The sequence below is a fragment of the Cryptotermes secundus genome, unplaced genomic scaffold, assembly GCF_002891405.2.
Source record: "Cryptotermes secundus unplaced genomic scaffold, Csec_1.0 scaffold511, whole genome shotgun sequence".
In the NCBI taxonomy this organism is placed as follows: Eukaryota; Metazoa; Arthropoda; class Insecta; order Blattodea; family Kalotermitidae; genus Cryptotermes; species Cryptotermes secundus.
In genome coordinates this window covers 230,424-249,586 of record NW_019727101.1, presented here as the reverse complement: position 1 = coordinate 249,586, position 19,163 = coordinate 230,424, and the positions used below count along the sequence as shown (strand labels likewise).

Sequence of the window (19,163 nt, the reverse complement as noted above, 5' to 3'; positions counted from 1 at the left end):
TATGCTGGTTGAATCTTACACGAGTCCAATTGTATTTCGATACTGATATAAAGCCTGTTGAAATTTCGACATGAAATTGTTAAAACAGATTTGATCAAAAATAGCGATCCTCATAAAGTTCTGGAAGGATAGCTGCATTTATAATAAGCTGCCATACTTGATAGAATAACAGCATGTGATGTGTGATGTTTCTAACTAGAGAAAATGTTTTCAGCAAATTTGCCTATAAGAAACAAAAAGCTATCCCTATAACAGACCGTGGGGGTCCATAGGGTTGTGAGACGTCGAGGCTCCTACATTTTTTTAGACAGTTGGCTCATAGATGGCAGTAAGGTTGTTAGCCCTACGCGCCGGCCGCTCTTTTTTTTTCTCTCTCTTGGCACTACAGCCCCAGTGGGCGTAGGCCTACCTCCATGAACTTCTCCGTTCACTTCGGTTTTTCTAGATCTTAGACATAGGGTAGGACTCCTTGGGCGGTGATCAGCTCGTCGCAAGGCCTCTACCTGTACACAAACACAGAAAAACGCACACAAACACCCATGCCCTGAGTGGGATTCGAACCCACGATCCCGGCTTCCGAACGAGCGAAGACAGTGCACGCCTTAGACCGCTCGGCTACCGTGACCGGCCCGGCCGCTCTTTACCCTCAGGAAGATTCCTGGTACTCACATTTCATCAAGAATACCTGACCCCTCTATTTTTTCAGCTGGAAGCAGAGTAGCATGATGATGTTACACCACCACTGAATAAACGAGATGCATTTCTCTCAGTCACAGCTTGGCCAAGTAGGTAGCTGAGTTAATCGACCGCTAGGTAAAAGCTAAATACTGACAGACACTACCTGTTTTCTTTTTCGAGATTACCAAAATTCACTCCATTTTATTCCTCTGTTCATTTTGAAGTCTTCCGTTTTATTATGTAGGATTTGAGGTTCTCACAGCGGTGGTTATGAAGAGGGAGGGCTACGCGGTGGCATAGTTAAGGCACCAAGCTACAAGCCGGACGGTCGCGGGTTCGACTCCCGAAGAGGTTATTGGATATTTCAGTTTACCTAATCCTTCCAGCTGCATTATGGCCCAGGGGTTAACTCGGCTTCTAACAGAAATTAGTACCAGGAATCTTCCTGGGGGTAAAGGGCGGCCGGTGCATAAGGCTGACAACCTCACCACCAACCGTGAGCCGATTGTCTAGAAAATGTGGGAGTCTCGACGTCTCACAACCCTATGGGCCTTCACGGCCCGTTACATGAATAGCTTTACCTTCTTTTGCCTTACCTTTACTATCTTCTGGGATAGAATTCCGTGTAGCGCGTTGAGAGTCACCCGAAATTTCTTCCGTGTTGAAGGATAAGCCGCCCTAGATACCAGCATGAGAGCAAGTGGCAAGCAGAGCGAGCCCACCTTCGTGGTATTGAGGAATTTTAGGTTGAGTTATGTTAAGTTATGTTTGCTCATCACCTGACTGCATATCACCGTATTCCAACCGGAAGAGCTGCGTCAGATGACGTTATTTTGGGTTACGCTTCACGTCACTTGGAATCCATGACTCTAGGAAATTATGCTTTGTTCTTTTGAAGAGTTTTCAAATGATTTATGTTCTTGAAATTTCTTTTCAGATTTAAGATATTTTGGAACTTCAGTCAAAATGAAAGCTTATTGTATTCCCGAAGTGTGCGTTTTTCCATTATTTGAAATCGTGTGTTTCGGTAAACTTGTTCTTGAAAATGTGCTGTAATTTTTACTTCACTGAATAAAACACACTTTGATAATTAGAATTTATATGTCGAAGAAAAGTAATATGCTTTAATGTGCTTTAACACCTTCAGTATAGATAGTTGGTGTGTGCTTAGGCTAAATAGAACTATTGAAACGACTTGCAATTTGCCTCCATTATGAATGCAGGTCGTCGGTCATGACAGTCCATACCTACGAGGATGTACAAGGCCGGGCAAATAAGTTTTGGGACTTTTTAAAAAATTATTTTAAGAGTTAACGAATATTAGCAACCGAGAGTTCTTCAAAGTAATCTCCCTCCAGTACTTTACAATGTTCCCAGCGCTTCGGCCATTGTTCAAGACAGTTTTCAAAATCCTGAACAGGGATATGTATCAGTCCCCCGCACAGATGATTTAATGTCCTCAAAGTCCGAGAAACTCTTTGCTTTCAGCACACCCCTGAGTTCTGGGAACAGCCAGAGGTCAGCTGGAGCCAAGTCAGGAGAGTATGGCGGATGATCCATGGCAGAGATGCCTTTTCCTGCTTAAAACTGCGACACTCGAAGCGAAGAATGTACCGGCGCGTTGTCGTGGTGAAGAATCAGTGAGAGATCTGTTCACAGCTCTCCTCGCTTGCACCTCACGGCATCAGTAAGCCTCTTCAACACCTCCACGTAGAATGTCGGATTAACAGTGGTCCCTTCGGATACAGATGATGAGATCCCTGATGTCGAAAAAGCAGATTAACATTGTTTTGATCTTGGACGTTGACATCCGTGGCTTGTTTGCCTTGGGAATTCACCAGTAAACTGTTTTTAACAGCTCTATAACGTTTCACTTGGCGATTTCTGTAGTTTAACACAAAAATTCACATTCACACTGTTTTCTGTTGTACGCTCCATTTTCACGTCTGGACAAACTTGACGACACGCAGTGATCTAACGAGCTATTGTCAGCTAATACTGAATACAGCTTGTTCACACTTTCCATGTGACCTCTGTTTTGTTGCATCACCAAACATTCCAAGTAACAGCGTTGCCACATGCCCGGCGCGAAATTAAAAAAGTGAGTCTCGAAATATATGTACCCGATCTTGTGTGTCCGGAAATACCAAGATTTTGGTGTCAGCATAATAACATTGTGGCGCCCTTTGCTAGGCGGTGACCGCGAGATAGGTGACTGTACAGCGGCCCGCAGACAGCAGTGAAATGGTGTTTTCTGCGCGGTCCGCTAAGCAGCAGTTGAACAGCAACAGAGAGGAACGGTGTTTTCTGTGCAGTCCCTGCCGATATGTTATTAGTATGACAGTTGGAATAATTCGTTAGTTGTGGGACAGTCGCCAGCCTGTAAGAACGTGAGCACGGAAGCAGAGGCTCCGTCGCGAGATAAGGCTCATGAAGACAGCAGACTGAGAAGACTTAGTACTTGCAGATTTTGTGAATTAGCGATAGCGCTATCGTTACTTGTAGTTACGAGTTGTGTGTATATGTGTGCAATAAATCCGATTACCAATGTAAAATCCGTCCATATTCACTCTTATCACGTGACATCATACACCCTACAAAGAAACGTCGTTTAACATATCAAATATTAGCTGCACTTACTCTCTTTGCACAGATTTTCCAACTAAATTCGTTGGAATAGGCCGAAGAGGTCCCAGAAGCTATATTTTTACATCCCCCTTCAGCCCAGGTTTCAGTTACTTGTCGGAATTTCATGAAATTAGGCATGAATGATGTCCAACTGAAGGCCATCCTGAAACCGGTATTCATTTGATTGGTGGGATTGAGCAATGTTAGGTTATGTTAGGTTAGGTCTCCACATCGCACAGCTGCACATACCCTTATCCCAAACGGAAGAGCTGCGTCAGGAAACGTTATTTTTGTATGGGCTGGATTATATTGACCCGTCACGCCACGAAGTATTCATGAGAGTTGGAAATGGCCCCTTTTTCATTTGAGGAGTTCTCAAATGATTGATATTCTTAAATCTTTTTTCATCAGTTTTCAGATATTTTCAAACTTAAGTTAAAATTAAACATTTTTATATTCCAGGAGTGTGCCTACTTCCGGGATTTAAAATTGTGAGTATATTTCGCTAAACTTGTTTTTAAAATTGTACAGTAGTTGCTGTTGCGCTAAATAAAACACTGTGATAATTAAAATCTATGTTTGGAAAAAATTATATATTGTAACGTGGATGACACAACAGGAAGTAGGGGTCACGTGAACTCTGCGTTTCCACGAGTGACGTCACGTACCCCCACTCCTTCCATCACTACGCAACGCTCGGTAAACTTAGATGTTATTCTAATACAATCACACCCCTCAGTATCCACAGTTTTTATATACACTAGTTTAAACAGATTTATTGAAATGATTTGCAATTTTACTCCATTCTGAATGCACGTCGTTCATGGTGAGGGTTTGTAAGTAAGATAATATATATCCGAAAATACCCAGATTGTGGTGTTGGCGTTATTATATGCATCCTATAAAGGAAGGGTGACGTTTAACGTGTCGAATATTAGTTGCACGTATCCTCTTTGGACGGATTTTCAATTACAGTGGTTGGAGCGGGCTGAAGAGGTCCCATATGCAGTATCTGTCGTGGCTTCTCGATATGCAGGTTTTGAAACATGTGCCCGATTTTAACGAAACTAAGCGTGAATGTTGGGCCACTGAATTTCTTTCCGAAACTACCATATTCAGTTGATTAGAATCGGTAACAAAAACTCTATGAACGCTCAAACTCGCGAGGTGGGAGACAATTGTGGACGAGCAAACCACTGCGCAGCCATCTGCACATCTGCCTCCTGATTGGGCAAGACTTAATGAGATTGAGTAATGTTTGGTTACGGTAGGTTAGTTTAGTTTAGTGTACGTTAGGTTAAGTTAGGTTAGTTTCGCTCAACAACCCATTACCCGTCCACTTCGTAACTTCTTAAGTTGATGAATATTTGTGGGATTGAGCGATGGTGGGTTAACTTAGGTCAAGTTGGGTTAGGTTTGCGCTTCACACGACTGCACATTCCCTTATTCCAACCGAAGGAACTGCTTCAGATAGCGTTATTTTGGGTTAGGCTCTAATATTTTAACCCGTCACACCACGTGGACTCCATTACAGTTGGAAATTGTGCCTTGCAATTTTGAAGAGATTTCAAAATGTTAATACTCTGGAAAATTGTTTTAAGATTTTCAGTTAATTTGCAGCTTAATATCAACGTTTTTTTTGTCCCAGAGGCGTGCGTTCGTCCATGCTCTGAAATTGTGGGTATATTTCATTAAACTTGTTTGTAAGAAGTTTCAAACTCTAAGAATCCTCTAATCACTTTAAATGTTTGCCTTATGGGATATAAATATATTTTGAAATTTGTTAAGGACTTAGAGATTTGACACCTCAAATCACATATTTCGACAAATGCACGAATTGATTTAATTGAGGCATATCCCAGTAGATAGAATTGTTCGATTTAGATGTAAATTTATAAGCATATTTGTTTGTTGTTCACCTCGTTGGGAAATATTCTTGCGACACCTATGTGTTGCTTTGTTTTGGGGGGGTTCAGTGCAGATGGTAGCGTCACCCCTCCATTTTGTGACACGAAGAGAATGCTTGGGCTCAATAAATTCTTGGCGCTGTTCCTAGTCAGTCGATGGTTGCTAGGTAACCACGGGAGCTTAGCTTCTACAGCGATGTTACCAGTGATGTTGCTGAGCGGAAGCAACAGCTGTCATCACTAGAGCTAGGATTTTTATGCAGTATCATCATGAAAAATATATACATAATTGTAGAACATAAACCTCTGAAATATGTAGTAAAATATGTGGATTCATTAAAATATGTAACATCGCATGAAAATAATATTTACTGTTGCAGGGAACCTTTATTTTTTTTAATTTGTTGATGCAGAGCACACAATTAGAATCTTTTCCATATTCTCTGGGGTCATTTATTGTTTTTTATCTGATATGCAGGCTAAAAAGGATCTTGCTACATCACAAGATGTCACTGGTGCGTATTTTGACAAATGAATGTTCTCAGGAGCATTCTCTTCAAGGAGATCTGCATCATCTCCATTAAGTACCTGACAGACACTGGTAAATGTCTAAAATCCAGGGTTTCTTTTTAACACCGCCTGCAACTTGGTGGACACACCTTCACCAGCCTCCCATTTCACAACACTAAGCTTTTCATTTGCATTTTTCATTATTTTAATAGATTCTTGCAAAGGAAGTCCTTGGGTTTCTAATCCGGAAGCCAGCCGAAATTGCTTCGGATCTAGGCAATCGAACAGGCCACTTTTGGATCGCTGAATGCGCTCTGGTGTTCACCCACCGAAACAGCGGACTCATATGGGAACTTAGCTACGTTTGATTTCAGAATTTCGAAGTGTTCACTGCAGAAGTTGACTCCTTCTAACCAGGTTTCCTATCTTGTTTTCATTGGTTCAGGCGGGGGGGCCAAGGATGTGTCTGGCAAGTGCTGCTTATAGGATTGCACTCGATGTGGGGCTTTCAGAAACATCGAAATTAATTAATTCACTTAGGGGACCTTGGCTCTAGCCTCCTCGGCAACACGTTGCAGTCCATGGGCCAGGCAAGTAAAATGAATCAAATTAGGCTAAAACACTTTCAACGCAGTTGCAGCTTTCTGCATATATGCCACAGCATCTGAATACAAAATTAGCGCCTTCTTGTGAACTCCGGTAGGCCGCAAATCTTGCAACAGTGGAATGGTTTGTATGGTACGGAACTTTGGAGCAAATCAAATATGGTTTATAAGGAACTTCAATGTTTAACTTGCCAGTCACAAGATTCGCGATAAAGCGACCCGTGGAATCCGTTGTTTTGTCCACAACCCACATAAAGCCATCTCCTCTGTCACCTCTTATGTTTTCCAGGGCTTCTTCATAGCAGATAGGCAGATAATGTTTCCAAAATGTTGACTGGTCTGGAATATGTTGCGTGCAGTACCTCTCTAAATAGGACCGAAATTCGGGCATTTGGAGTTTAAACCTGGGGATGTTGGCGGACACCATCCGCTTGCACATGTCCTTGAAGAATTCGTTTATTGAGGTCGAAGACTGGTGCAACTATGTTAAGGGCACTTGCTTCTTCGAAGAACTCAGTTGCTTGTTTTTGTATGTAGCGCGCTTCGTACATGTTGCTCCAGCTGTGATTTCATGGAACACCCAATACTTCTGTTGCAAGCCAAACATATTACGGTTTTACCGCCTGTTGTGAAGGAATCGTCTGTTTTTACCTACAGATTTAACTTTGACGCCACAGAGGATACAACCGGTGCCATAATGATATGAACTTAACTCACTGAACTGCTGATGCAAAACTGAAATCGCTTACAGACATTTTATTACAAGAACGCAGGTTGTTAGGAGTGGAAGAGTGTGTTTGCTGAGAGGGAGGAGATTTTAATTGCAATATAAAGGAACACCATTCGAATTCTTAAGAAAAATCCCCAACGCGCAAGTCACATTAATGGGGCAGAATTACGTAAGGAATGTAGTATTTTTTTTAATTCGCTCACTGGGGGGTGGAGTCCAACTGGGTCCACTCAGCACGGCGGCCACTGATTGGTCTATTGTAGCCTTCCCTGGGTGATTATGATGATGGAGAATTGGTGGAATGAAGATTGGCAGGGGAAACCGAAGTACTCGGAGAAAACCCGCTCAGCGCCACTTTGCCCACCACAAATCCCCCGAGTGTAAAGCGGCAATGGAGTGAAGCTGACCACACACCTCCAACTAGTGCTGAGGTTAAAATGGTTGGGCAATACTTCCACTTCCCACCTGTCTTCATGAGGCAGTCCTTAATTTATTACGCGCAGAGTAGGCTTTTAACTTGTTTTACCATTTTTGTATTTATTCAGAATGCCAAAATCTTCGTGTGTATACTAGAACCAAACCCAGTTCACCTCCCTATACGTTTCAGCCAGATGTACGTAAACTTTACACCAACAGTCGAGATATAATGATTGTATGATAATATAAATAGTGACAGCATACATACCTTAAGATTCATTCGATACCTGAGCAATGTAAGAAGCCGTAAATCGATATAACATCTCGTTATCGATATAAATGTATACGGTAACGATATGAAATTTCACACGGTCGTTAATGCAGACAACACATTCTCCACATAAGGGCAAGCCACTTGAAGACTAACAGTGGCGCTGTAATTACTTGTAGTTCCGAGTGGTGTGTACAAGTGGTCAGTAAATCCATTCACCAGCCCATACTCTGTCTGTAGTCACACACTCCAAACATACGTGACAATAATAAACCCATATGGATTGATATATAGGAAGATTATTTAGCTGTAATGCTCTGTCATCGTATTCGGGAATTCTGTGGGCGTGAGTCTCGTGGTTCGACCCCTTCATCATTTCCCTCGAGCTGTTACACTTCGCCCTCCTGTGTACGTGCCCCTATGTTCCGCTCCGTTATCTAGCCATGCTCTTCACACGGATGTGTGTAGCGATAACCTCCGCTAGCGACAAGAACTCTTATCTGTTTAACGTTGGCCAGGAGGAATCCTCAAGCGCCGACTTTCCCATTGTACATCGTTTCTCTTTTCATGGCCTTTATATAGGTCCATCTGTCACAATCCATAAGAGTCCATACTCATTTCGGGAACGTATCTGTCGCAATACCCGAATGTATTGTGACGCATATGCCCATTGCTAGGCAATGGCTTAGTAAACAGATTCCTGAAATATACGCGCAGAACAATAGGGCATCCATTGGTAGGTAACGGACCAATAAACACATTCTCGACAACAGAAGACGGTGTTTTCCGTGCTGTCCATGCCGAGGAGGGGCACAGTCAGAAGTACAACAGAGTAGTGGAGTAGTGAAGTGTGGTCAGAAGTCGAAAGTGTCCAGTCGAAGAAGATGACAATGTATCAGATAGTGATTTCTGAACTGTTGTAACCCGTTGTATAAAGGTCCAATAAATTCGATTATCAAACCAAAACCCGTCTTATTAGTCACGCAAACCCTAGTTCCTTGACATTATTACGACCATTATTATCATGAGTGCCCACATGAAGATGCGCATACGTACGGCCAGAGGTCAAAAGATGATTCGGGCATGGGTCTATAGCCGTCGCATTCTCAGCTTGTAACTTACAAGGGAGACATTCAAAAAGAAATGCCGCATTTTATCCCTATCACACATGAAAGCCGTCAAGTTGCAACTCTATCGGCATTCCCGCGAACTCGTTACAACTGGCGTGGAGCGAGAGTTGCATTACTTTTTCGTATATATTTCATAGAGCATTAGTATTTTAGAAGCCGGGATAGCGTAGTCGGTATAGCAATTGGCTACGGGCTGGACCACCGAGGTGTCGGAGTCCGAGTCCCGGTAGGGTCAAGAATTTTCTCCACTTCGTCCAGACCGGCTTTGGGTTTCACTCAACCTCATATCCAATGGGTACTGGGGCTCTTTCCCGGGGTAAAGCGGCCGGGACGTGAAGCTGACCACTTACTTCCAGCTAGTGCCGAGGTCAAGAAGGTGTGGGTCTATACATCCATTCCCTCATACGCCTTATGGCGTAGTGCTTCCTTAGTTAAACACGGGGACAATTTGTATATTTTTTCATGCCAATCTTAACTTTGATTCTGTGATTTAAACGAATGAGCTATGAGTTGACCAGAAAATCCGTCACAGGCCACCAAGAACTTCATCGATGAGGTGAATCGGCTACGTCGTCGCCGGAGAGCCGGTCCTGTTTCGTGGGCTACAGCTGTCAAGTTCTTGGCTGCGCGGAAATTCGATGTGGGTCGCGCCGTAACATTATACGAACAGCACGAAACCACACGACATCGGGAAGGCCTTGTTCGTTTTGATCCCAGACAGAACCCCCTCAAGAGCGAGTTGGACACCGGCAAGTTCACAATCTTGGTGAGTAGTGTCACATGATCTCGTAAGTGGTAACAGTGTGATTTGATAAAATTGTGCTATCTGCTGGTTATAATGCATGATTCTGTTACATGATTTGTCTAACAGTAATGCTGTGGGCTTGTATTCAGATGGTTTTTGTTTCGAATCTCAGCCGGCACTCATGCTATCAGGAATGGGATGTTTTGTGGTGCTTAGGCAAATGCAGGGCTACGTTCCAAATCCAATTCATGCATGATCCAGCCTTTCAGTGCTTCGTGTCCAGAAACACAGCAGAACAGTCTTCCTATTTTTCCCTTTAATGTGTTGTGTAATGTTTCAGCCAACCCGGGATGCGACTGGTGCTGCCATTGCAGTGTTCACAGCTCGCTTGCATTATCCGCAAGTGTCATCCCACCAGACAACGCTTCAGGTAATGCTTCATATGTGTACTATACTGAGGATATTAGAAGAAGTCTCGTTGAAGGCAGTGAAGAGAACATTTGATGCTTTCCTTCCTTGCCTACTGCTCCCTCTCGCCCACGTCGACCATCCCAGAGGGTTTGTGGCTTGTGAAAGTTGTTACCTCACTGCCAACGTTCATGATAGACAAAAGGCCAGATGACTGGAGGGGAATGTAGGGAAGTATGCTGGAATGGGAAGCATATCACCTTGAGGGAGACTAATTCATAGGAGTTCTTTTCATGGTCTCAGTATAGTTTTAGTAATCACAGTGGTAATTAGTGCCTTTTTTTCCCCCTTTTGCACTACAGCCCCAGTGGGCCTAGGCCTACCTCCATGAACTCCGTTCACTTCGGTTTTTCTAGAGATTACACAAACGGTAGGACTCCTTGGGCGAGTGATCAGCTCGTCGCAAGGCCTCTACATGTAGACAAACACAGAAAAACGCACACCAACATCCATGCCCTGAGTGAGATTCGAACCCACGATCCCGGCTTCCGAGCGAGCGAAGACAGTGCATGCCTTAGACCGCTCGGCTACCGTGACCGGCAATTAGTGCATAGATGTTTATAATAAAGGTAAAAGATAAATCTATCTCTGTAACAGGCCGTGGGAGCCCATGGGGTCATGAGACGCGGAGGCTCCCACATTTTTAGACAATCAGCTCGCAAATGGCGGTGAAGTTGTCAGCCTTACGTGCCAGCTACCCCGAAGAAGTTTCCTGGTACTCAGTTCTTTTAGAGGCTGAGTCGACGTCAGGGCCATAGTGCGGCTGGAATTCGTACAGAATATGTGTTAAACTTCTGTTCATCGGACATTGCTGTCAACTAGGTATTTTCGGATCCAAGTTACAAATTTAAACCACAACCTCTACGTTGACGTCTTTTCCAATTTGTTACTTACTAAGCATCCTGCCACAGGATGCAAACTGTGTCACTCACAACATCGTTAAGAAAATTATGAATTAATATCACTAATTTTAGTCACAATATCATGATCCTGTTCGAATGTATAGAAGGATTATTTCTGATTTTGATATTTTACCATTTGATGAATCTCTGTGGAACAAACAGTGACATATCAGAGGTTTAAAATTCATAAATAAGTTTTTTAGCTTATTTTTAAGTGAATCTATCCCATTGCTTCCCGGTCTAAAGACTTGCAGCACAGTTTGCTGAGTTTTGAGACAGAAGACACTTTGAGAGGTCTTGCATGTGTGGAGCGCACCTTCCCCCCCCCTCAGGGTGAGATGTAAGGGAGCAATTTGGGGATATTCCATGGGAAAGTTCAGGTTGAATTTATGAATTATGGAAATAAAGTGCTTACTAGTGAATTAAACAAAATATATGTTCGTAAATTTTCAGGCATACTCCTACTCTTCCAATAGCATACCAGTGTTCCATGACACACACTTTAGGAAACAATGATCTATTCATTTATTTCATACATTTGTATGTGATTCTTCTGCTGTTTGAGCAATGAGCTGCTGCTACCATCTGTTGGTGCGTGATTTGAAGTAACAAGGCTTTTCATGGCTGCAGGGGGTTGTATACCAGCTGGATGTCGCGCTGGAGAGTGTGGACACCCAGAAATGTGGTCTTGTGTTCATCTATGACATGTCTGACTCCAAGTATTCAAACTTTGACTATGATCTTAGTCAGAAGATTCTCACACTCCTAAAAGTAAGTGCGAGATATCTCATTTATCTGTAGCATAATTTTCATGAAAATATTTCAATTGAATGGAATTTGTCATTTGTGTTTGATTAACCATTTAGGTATTCTATACAAAGCAAAATAGAACGCCTTATGTGGAAGTCATGTCCGTCTGTGTGTCTGGCCTAAACTGTTAGACAGAGTTTTTTAAAATCTGACTTTAAAGACGTTCGCCAAATATTGTTCTGCAGTTCTGATTTTCAGTCAAAGTGGCCCATATCCCTCATTACACATGACCATAAACAGGGGCACAGATTTTATGTTGAAATTCGATCAGAAAGACTGTCTAGATGTTGTCGAGCGGTTTCTGTTTTCAGCCATTTGGGTTATAATCAGGCTTGGTGTGCATGGGGTCTAAATAGACCTTGTCATATACGTATTCCATAAACATTTTCACATATGAGGTGTGACAGTAAAGTTCGCGAACTCGCCACCGTTTGCTTGCCTTGGTAGCAGTGGAGAGAAACTCACTGTGGCTTGATGACGTTGACATATTTGTGTTTCACAGCTGTGTTGTTGTTGATCTATGACAATCTCTTTCTGAATGGCATCAATTATTGTCTGAGTGTGTTTTGGTGTGCCGTTGTGAGAACGTCGGAGCTTGAATTAAGAGCAACAAAGGAATATTAAATTTCATGTTAAATTTGGCAAGAGTGGAAAAGAAATCAGAGAAATGTTAGTGCAAGTGTATGGGGACTTTTGTCTGTTTCCAAAGATAAAGGCAATGTTGAAAGGAAGGCATTTTGATGACATTGATGACATCAGGAGTATTTAGGAATAATATGACGACAGCTCTGAAGGCCATTCTACAACACCAAGGCCAGAATTGTTTTGAAAGGTATACTAGGCCCTGGCATTGGTGTATAACTTCCCAAGGGGAGTATTTTGAAGGCGTCCACAGTGATATTCAGCAATTATACTTCTACCGCGATAAGTTCGCGAACTTTATTGTCAGACCACGTCTGTTCTGGAAATTTGATATGAGAGACTTTCTCTTATTTCTGTTTCGTTTGAAGTATGGATTATGCTCTTTCCAGACGTGTTATGTTAACATCATACAAAGTGGATTCCTTTTTCAGCTGCTACAAAAGGCATATTAATACTACAGTCAACAATTGTGCGAATGCTTAAATATAGAACATCATGTATTTATCTGAGCTCAAATGCAAGTATAGAATGAACTTCTCCAGTTTTGTGACATGTCATATTTCATGGCAGGACACTCTGAACTCACCATATTGGGTCCGTGTATAGAGCACTCTTAAAACTATGGAGCATGTACCTATTTTTTTTTAATGCTAGTGGGGTGGGACTAAGTCCCTTGTACTGTGGCCACTTCTGGCCTATTGTACCAGCCCCAGATGATAGGTGAGGGTGATTATGGAGCAATTGTTGGAATGAAGATTGGCAGGGGAAACCGAAGTACTCAGAGAAAACCTGCCACAGCGCCACTTTGTCCACCACAAATCCCACTTGACTAGACCCGGGATCGAACCCGGGCTGCCGCGATGGGAAACCAGCAACTAACCGCTTGAGCTATGGCGGGGCATATGTACCTAATTTTATGATGTAATGAGAGTGCTGTACCACAAAATAAGGTATGTCACAAAATGTCCATAACAGAGGTATCCGTGAAGAGCTGTTTAAACTAACTATAGAACATAAACCTAATTTTGTGATGAATTTAGAGTGTCATGCCATGAAATAACATATGTTATGAAAGTCAGCCGCTTTGCCACAAGTGTACTGTAATCCGCGCAACTTACCTTATTTCTGGTAATCCTAAGAGTTATAACTCTGAATTAGAAACGTACTTTTAATAACACAGCAATTTATTTTGCAGGTCGGTCATACTCAAAAGGTTTATGGTAGGATATAACACTGTTTGTAGGCAGTAATTTCCCCCTGTCCCTAATGCTCACGTATTTAGCACCCTCCACCATGGAATTAGGTCTCTGTTGTAACTAAAGGAAAATTATTTTTGTGCCGTGAAATATTTCGGTTGGCACCATATTAAGTGGTTGCATGACACAGTTGAAAGTTTGTAATGTCATTTGCATGTGACCTCTTGCCTCATATGCCACGTTGTTCTAATGTCTTTAATTAAGTTATATTTTTCATAGGCCAGCACTTACCTGAACCCACCCAATAGCAGGTTCTTACGGTATACATTCCTCAAGTATGTTACATGTGTATTCTTTCGTTTACCCAATATCTTTGTAAAATTTGAGGTTCATACAGAAGTGGCTATGAAGATTATTTTCTTCTGTGATGAAATACTGTGTAGTTTGGTAGACAGAGACCAACATTTTGGAGGAACCACCAGTCTGCATCTTCATTGTAGTCTGTTGATAATCTGAAGATGGAGACAGCAGGTTCCTCTGAAACATGTATATCCATCTATCTACCAAACTACATATTGTTCCATACCAGAAAACAGTATACCTATTCAGTATCTCATTTTAATTTAATATTATNGTAAAAACTTACATGTCACACTCTATGGAGTGGTTTGTATTTATATTTAATTCTTATTTGTTTATTTTCAACTCCAAATTTTTAATCTTTCTTAAATTTGTATTTACATTTAATCTTCAGTATATATTTTCAGGCATCCTTGACATGGTTTTATTAGTAAAGGTATTTTGTTATATATGCTAATTTCCAGTTCATTACTAATTACTTCTCATATAATAATTCCTGTCACCATTTACTCAGTTCAATTCACTTTAATAAGATAAAATGAAAAATAGCTGCATTAAACAATTTAATGCACACACTCAGTATATACCCAGTTGACAGCAGTAATAAACAAGAATGAATAAGCACAATCATGCAAATAGTGCATAATAATCCATTCACAGCTGTTGAAGTACTGACACTAGTAACAAAAAATTCACTGACCACTGACCTTACAAGTACACCCTATCTCCTCTAACATGTATAGTAATAATACGGGATTGGTCATGTTTACATTTGTAGGCAAAGAAATCAGTACTATGAGAAAATTATTGCAGAACGCAAGCTTTGAGTTTTCCTTCAGTAATACAAACACAGACACCTTTGCAGTAAACAAAACCTGTCTGCTAGGTGCAACCCATGTAAAAACAATTGCATATATATGTCCGCTACAGCATAATACAGTATTTGCCCAGTGAAATATGTGGATCAAACTAGGAGATCATAGTATCATTTACTAGGAACTTATGAATTCTTTCATATCTAACAAATATGTTTATAGCTGAAGATATTCTGCATGCAGTCGACATGCCTGTCACATGCTAGATGGAACTGCAAATACCCTTTAAATTACCTAAAGGGGTTCTGTATATGAATGTGCTAGAGAGATATGAAATGAGATCTGCACACAGATGGGCATAATTAGTCTTCACTTTAATGAGACAATAAATGTGTTTACTTTTGTAGTGTAGGCTGTGGTATCTAACAAACTGAGCCCTGCATAGTGAACGGGATTTAATCAGTCCCATATTTTAAACCCTTCATATTTAAACATAACCCCCTCTGTATAATCCTATACATTACTCCCTCCCTCATCCTTAATTCATTTTCCTTCCTCTATCCTCAGTACAAACCCACCCTTTGAACCCTCCTCTGAGTTATATATTTCCACCCACATCTCCCATTGCTCATACCAATTTGTTTCTCAGTACACACGTGCTATCCAAGCAGCCCCTGACTGATACCTAAGCAGGTACAACAAATAGTTTGTATAAAATAGGAATTTCTGGGAAGAACTACTTGCCTAATTTCCTTTAATACTGCATGGACCGCGTAGAAAACTGCATGTCCAACATTTGTTGTATTATTGTATGTGTCTTCGTTGCCATGGGAATGTGTTTACTGATCCACTGCCTATCAATGGCACGGGAGTGTACGCATGCAGACATACAGGCAGCCTACTTTTATTTTTTCAGAATAGGGAAAGTAGTATAGAAACAACTGACAACATTTTTAAGTTAAGTTTAAAGTACTTTTGCATGTGCCATTATTTTATGCCAGTTTTGCTGAGTTTTGATCATTTAAAGCTACATGGAAGAAGAATTCTAATACTTAATGTGTGACACACTGTACATTCCAAATCATGTCACCCATCTTGTGGAAATTGGTGAGAGAGGATTTGTTGTGTGACCGATAATTTGTACTCGTATATTTCTAATTTTTATTAGAGCAGTGATTCTCACATTTATTAATGTTTTAATACTCATATAATACAGAGTGATTCAAGATGGAGTGGACACTTTTGTATACTAATAATACAGAAGTCATTCATTTCACACTGATACCACATAACATATAGCGGATCTGACCAAATTGATTTTTTAAAACAAGCCTGAAATATGATTCTTTCCCCATCCACAAGAGGTGCACATGCTGTTAAAATGGTTTCTGTATGCGAAGAATTCTGTTAGTGTTAAGTGGGAATTTTGTAAACATTGCTGGAAGAATAAAGCACACAGAAGTGAATTTATGATGCTTCATGTAAACAGTTTGAAACGTACAGAAATGCAGGTTTCAGGACTGTTATGCTTACTCACTGATATAAGTTACAGTAGGCGTAACTGTGGTTTAACGCTGAGAATGTTGAGTAGGAACCCATTATAAAAAATGTAATTCTTGGTACCTCAGGATGTCATATAACAGTTATCATTAGTTGTTTTTATTCCTTTTGTTGCATCTATAAATGGAGACGTAATTGGTCTAAGTAGGGCATTGTTTGTCAGTTTGTTATTTGTTGTGGAGCTGTTGATAGTTCCAATTAGAACCAGATGATGACAGTAATAAATTGCAGTGGAAGATATCTGTGCTTCATTTGGCATTGTGGTCTGGACATTTGCTGAAAATAGCTTTATAGGTAGCAGCAACACTTTCTCTGCAAGCTATCTTTCTAGAATGTTTTTAAAATTCATAACATGCGTATTCAGAGAGACCATGATTTTGAAGCATCCCTCAGGGGCTATAATAGAAATACATCAGTGTAAGGGTTATCTGCGGGAAGTGTAGCTTGAGATGGGTATGTCAAAATTTTGCTATTGAATTTTGAATGGACATTGCAATAGCATGTATAAATTGTGTTTAACCAGTACAGTAACTGGTAGTGCTTTAACTGGTTTTTGTAGTACTGGATTTATCAACAGAGCCTGTCTGGCCTACTGTCATTTCAGACAGGAATATCTACACCAGGCTTCCAAATAAATATAATTCCCCCCATCAGTATACACCATCCATCAATTTATGTCATGTTGGGTAGTGACTGTTACTGATATTTGGTCAATTTTGTAATCTGATTAGTTTGATGGGTTAAGTAATCTTGATACAGCCTGGTTTTGAACAACAAATCAATTAGGAACATGTAACAGCAGAGTTCCATCAGTGAATAGAGCTGTGATACAGATGAATAATTATATAGTATGAGGGAGAGTCACTAAATAGTTCAATAATGGATGTAAAAAGTAAAATATGTCATATTCGAACCTGGGAGAAATATTTATTTCTTGACATATCCTCCCCCAGCATTGATCCACTTGTCCATCGCTTTACCAGTGTGTCGAAACATTCAGCATAGAAGTCTTTTGACTCTTGTCTCAGCAACTTCGTCATCAGCGTTTGCCACCCAGTTGTAAACAGCTTTACGCAACTGACACTTACTTCCCAACATAAACAGTAAACATTTCTTTATAATATCCTTTGCATTGAGTCCTTCTGCCCACAAAAAAGTGCACAACAGAATGTTGTTGCTTTTTGGTACTACACTCCTTAAGCACAGTCGCCATTATGACTACTGAAGCCAGGCTCTGAACATGCTCATGTGCGTCTGCTACCTAGACTATTATGAAGCTGGATTGTGCTGCTACCTAGTGATACACATAGGAAACCTGTTACATCCATTACAGCTGTTTTACTTCAATTTGTGACCTATTTTAACGTCCATGTATTTATCATCCGTCAATATTGCAACATTTGCTTATTCACCACTTTATCTTAATTTTAGTTTAACATTTTGCACTTTGACACAACATGTTTCGACCCCAAACGGCCATCTTCAGGTGTCTTGATATGTAAATAAAGTAAAGTAGAGCCATCCCTGTAACAGGCCATGAAGGCCCATAGGGTTGTGAGACGTTGAGGGTCCCACATTTTCTAGACAATCGGTTCAAAGATGGCGGTAAGGTTGTCAGCCTTACTCACCGGCTGCGCTTTAATATCTTATTAAATTATATTAAAACTGCTACATTGTGTTAGTCCATGTTAAAATCACACGCTGAAAAGATAACTACAGCGTATGATTTTAACATGGACAAACACAATGTAGCAGTTTTAACATCATTTAATAAAATATTTGTAACATATCAAGACACCTGAAGATGGCTGTTTGGGGCCGAAACGTGTTGTGTCATGTAAATATAAAATGTTAAACTAAAATTAAGATTAAGTGATGAATAAACAAGTGTTGTAATATTGACGGACAGTAAATACATGGACGTTAAGTTAAACAATTGCAACAGGGTGCTGAAATACATAATTGTGACCTATTTACTGACTCTCCCTCTTTTTATGGCTGTTTTTGCCCCTAATGCAGGAAATTTTTAAAAGATCAAAGAGTTTATGATGATAGTATATTAATACAGTTATTGTGTTTCTGGACATTGTGCATTGGCATATTTTTATTTAAAACACACAACATTTCAGAGACTGGATTTTGTCTCCATCTTCAGGTGTTATATTCAGTTGGGTCCATTCAATAGAGCTAGTCCCTATCTCCGGACACCAATGCATTTGCTCAGTATAATCAAACTGTAGGAAGAAAACTTGCTGCTTGTTCACTTGCTTGGCTTAATATTCGATTTTGAAATCGGAGCCCTCCAAAATGCCAGTAAACTTCCACTAAACTACGTGGAGGAACAACTGGAAAGATAATAATCTCCATAATCACCACTGTGAAGTTTCATCACTCTTTGTAAGGTCTTATGCAAGGCCACAGAACCAGTTAACCCTACAGCTACCATTTCAGGAGGTTATAACTTGAATCTGTGTTTATTACATTCCATCCAAACAGATGTTGGCTGTGTCTCTCTGTTACTTGAAACTACAATATCCAGAGCCATCGTTACAACTGCAAATTAAGAAAACCGTGACTTTTCCTTACATTTCTCTCTATACTGCACTTAAGCACCTTATATATATATATATATATGTGTGTGTGTGTGTGTGTGTGTGTGTGATAACGGGTAAAGTTCTCCCTGTGCTTAACTAATTAAGCACTATGCCATGAAGGCGTATGGAGGAGTGGATGTATAGCTGCAGTATTACTGACCTCGTAATGGATGGAGGTGATGGATGAATGTCGCC

At 40.7% G+C, this 19,163-nt stretch overlaps 1 protein-coding gene across 1 annotated transcript in view; it reads left to right on the top strand.

The window, feature by feature from the left end:
• Positions 1-19,163, top strand: part of LOC111864415 (tyrosine-protein phosphatase non-receptor type 9) — a 145,556-nt gene that overhangs the window by 17,287 nt on the left and 109,106 nt on the right. The window contains exons 2-4 of the mRNA XM_023851643.2: positions 9,409-9,642; positions 9,962-10,051; positions 11,622-11,762. Coding sequence (XP_023707411.1) covers positions 9,409-9,642; positions 9,962-10,051; positions 11,622-11,762 — 465 coding nt within the window. The remainder of the gene's footprint in view (positions 1-9,408; positions 9,643-9,961; positions 10,052-11,621; positions 11,763-19,163) is intronic.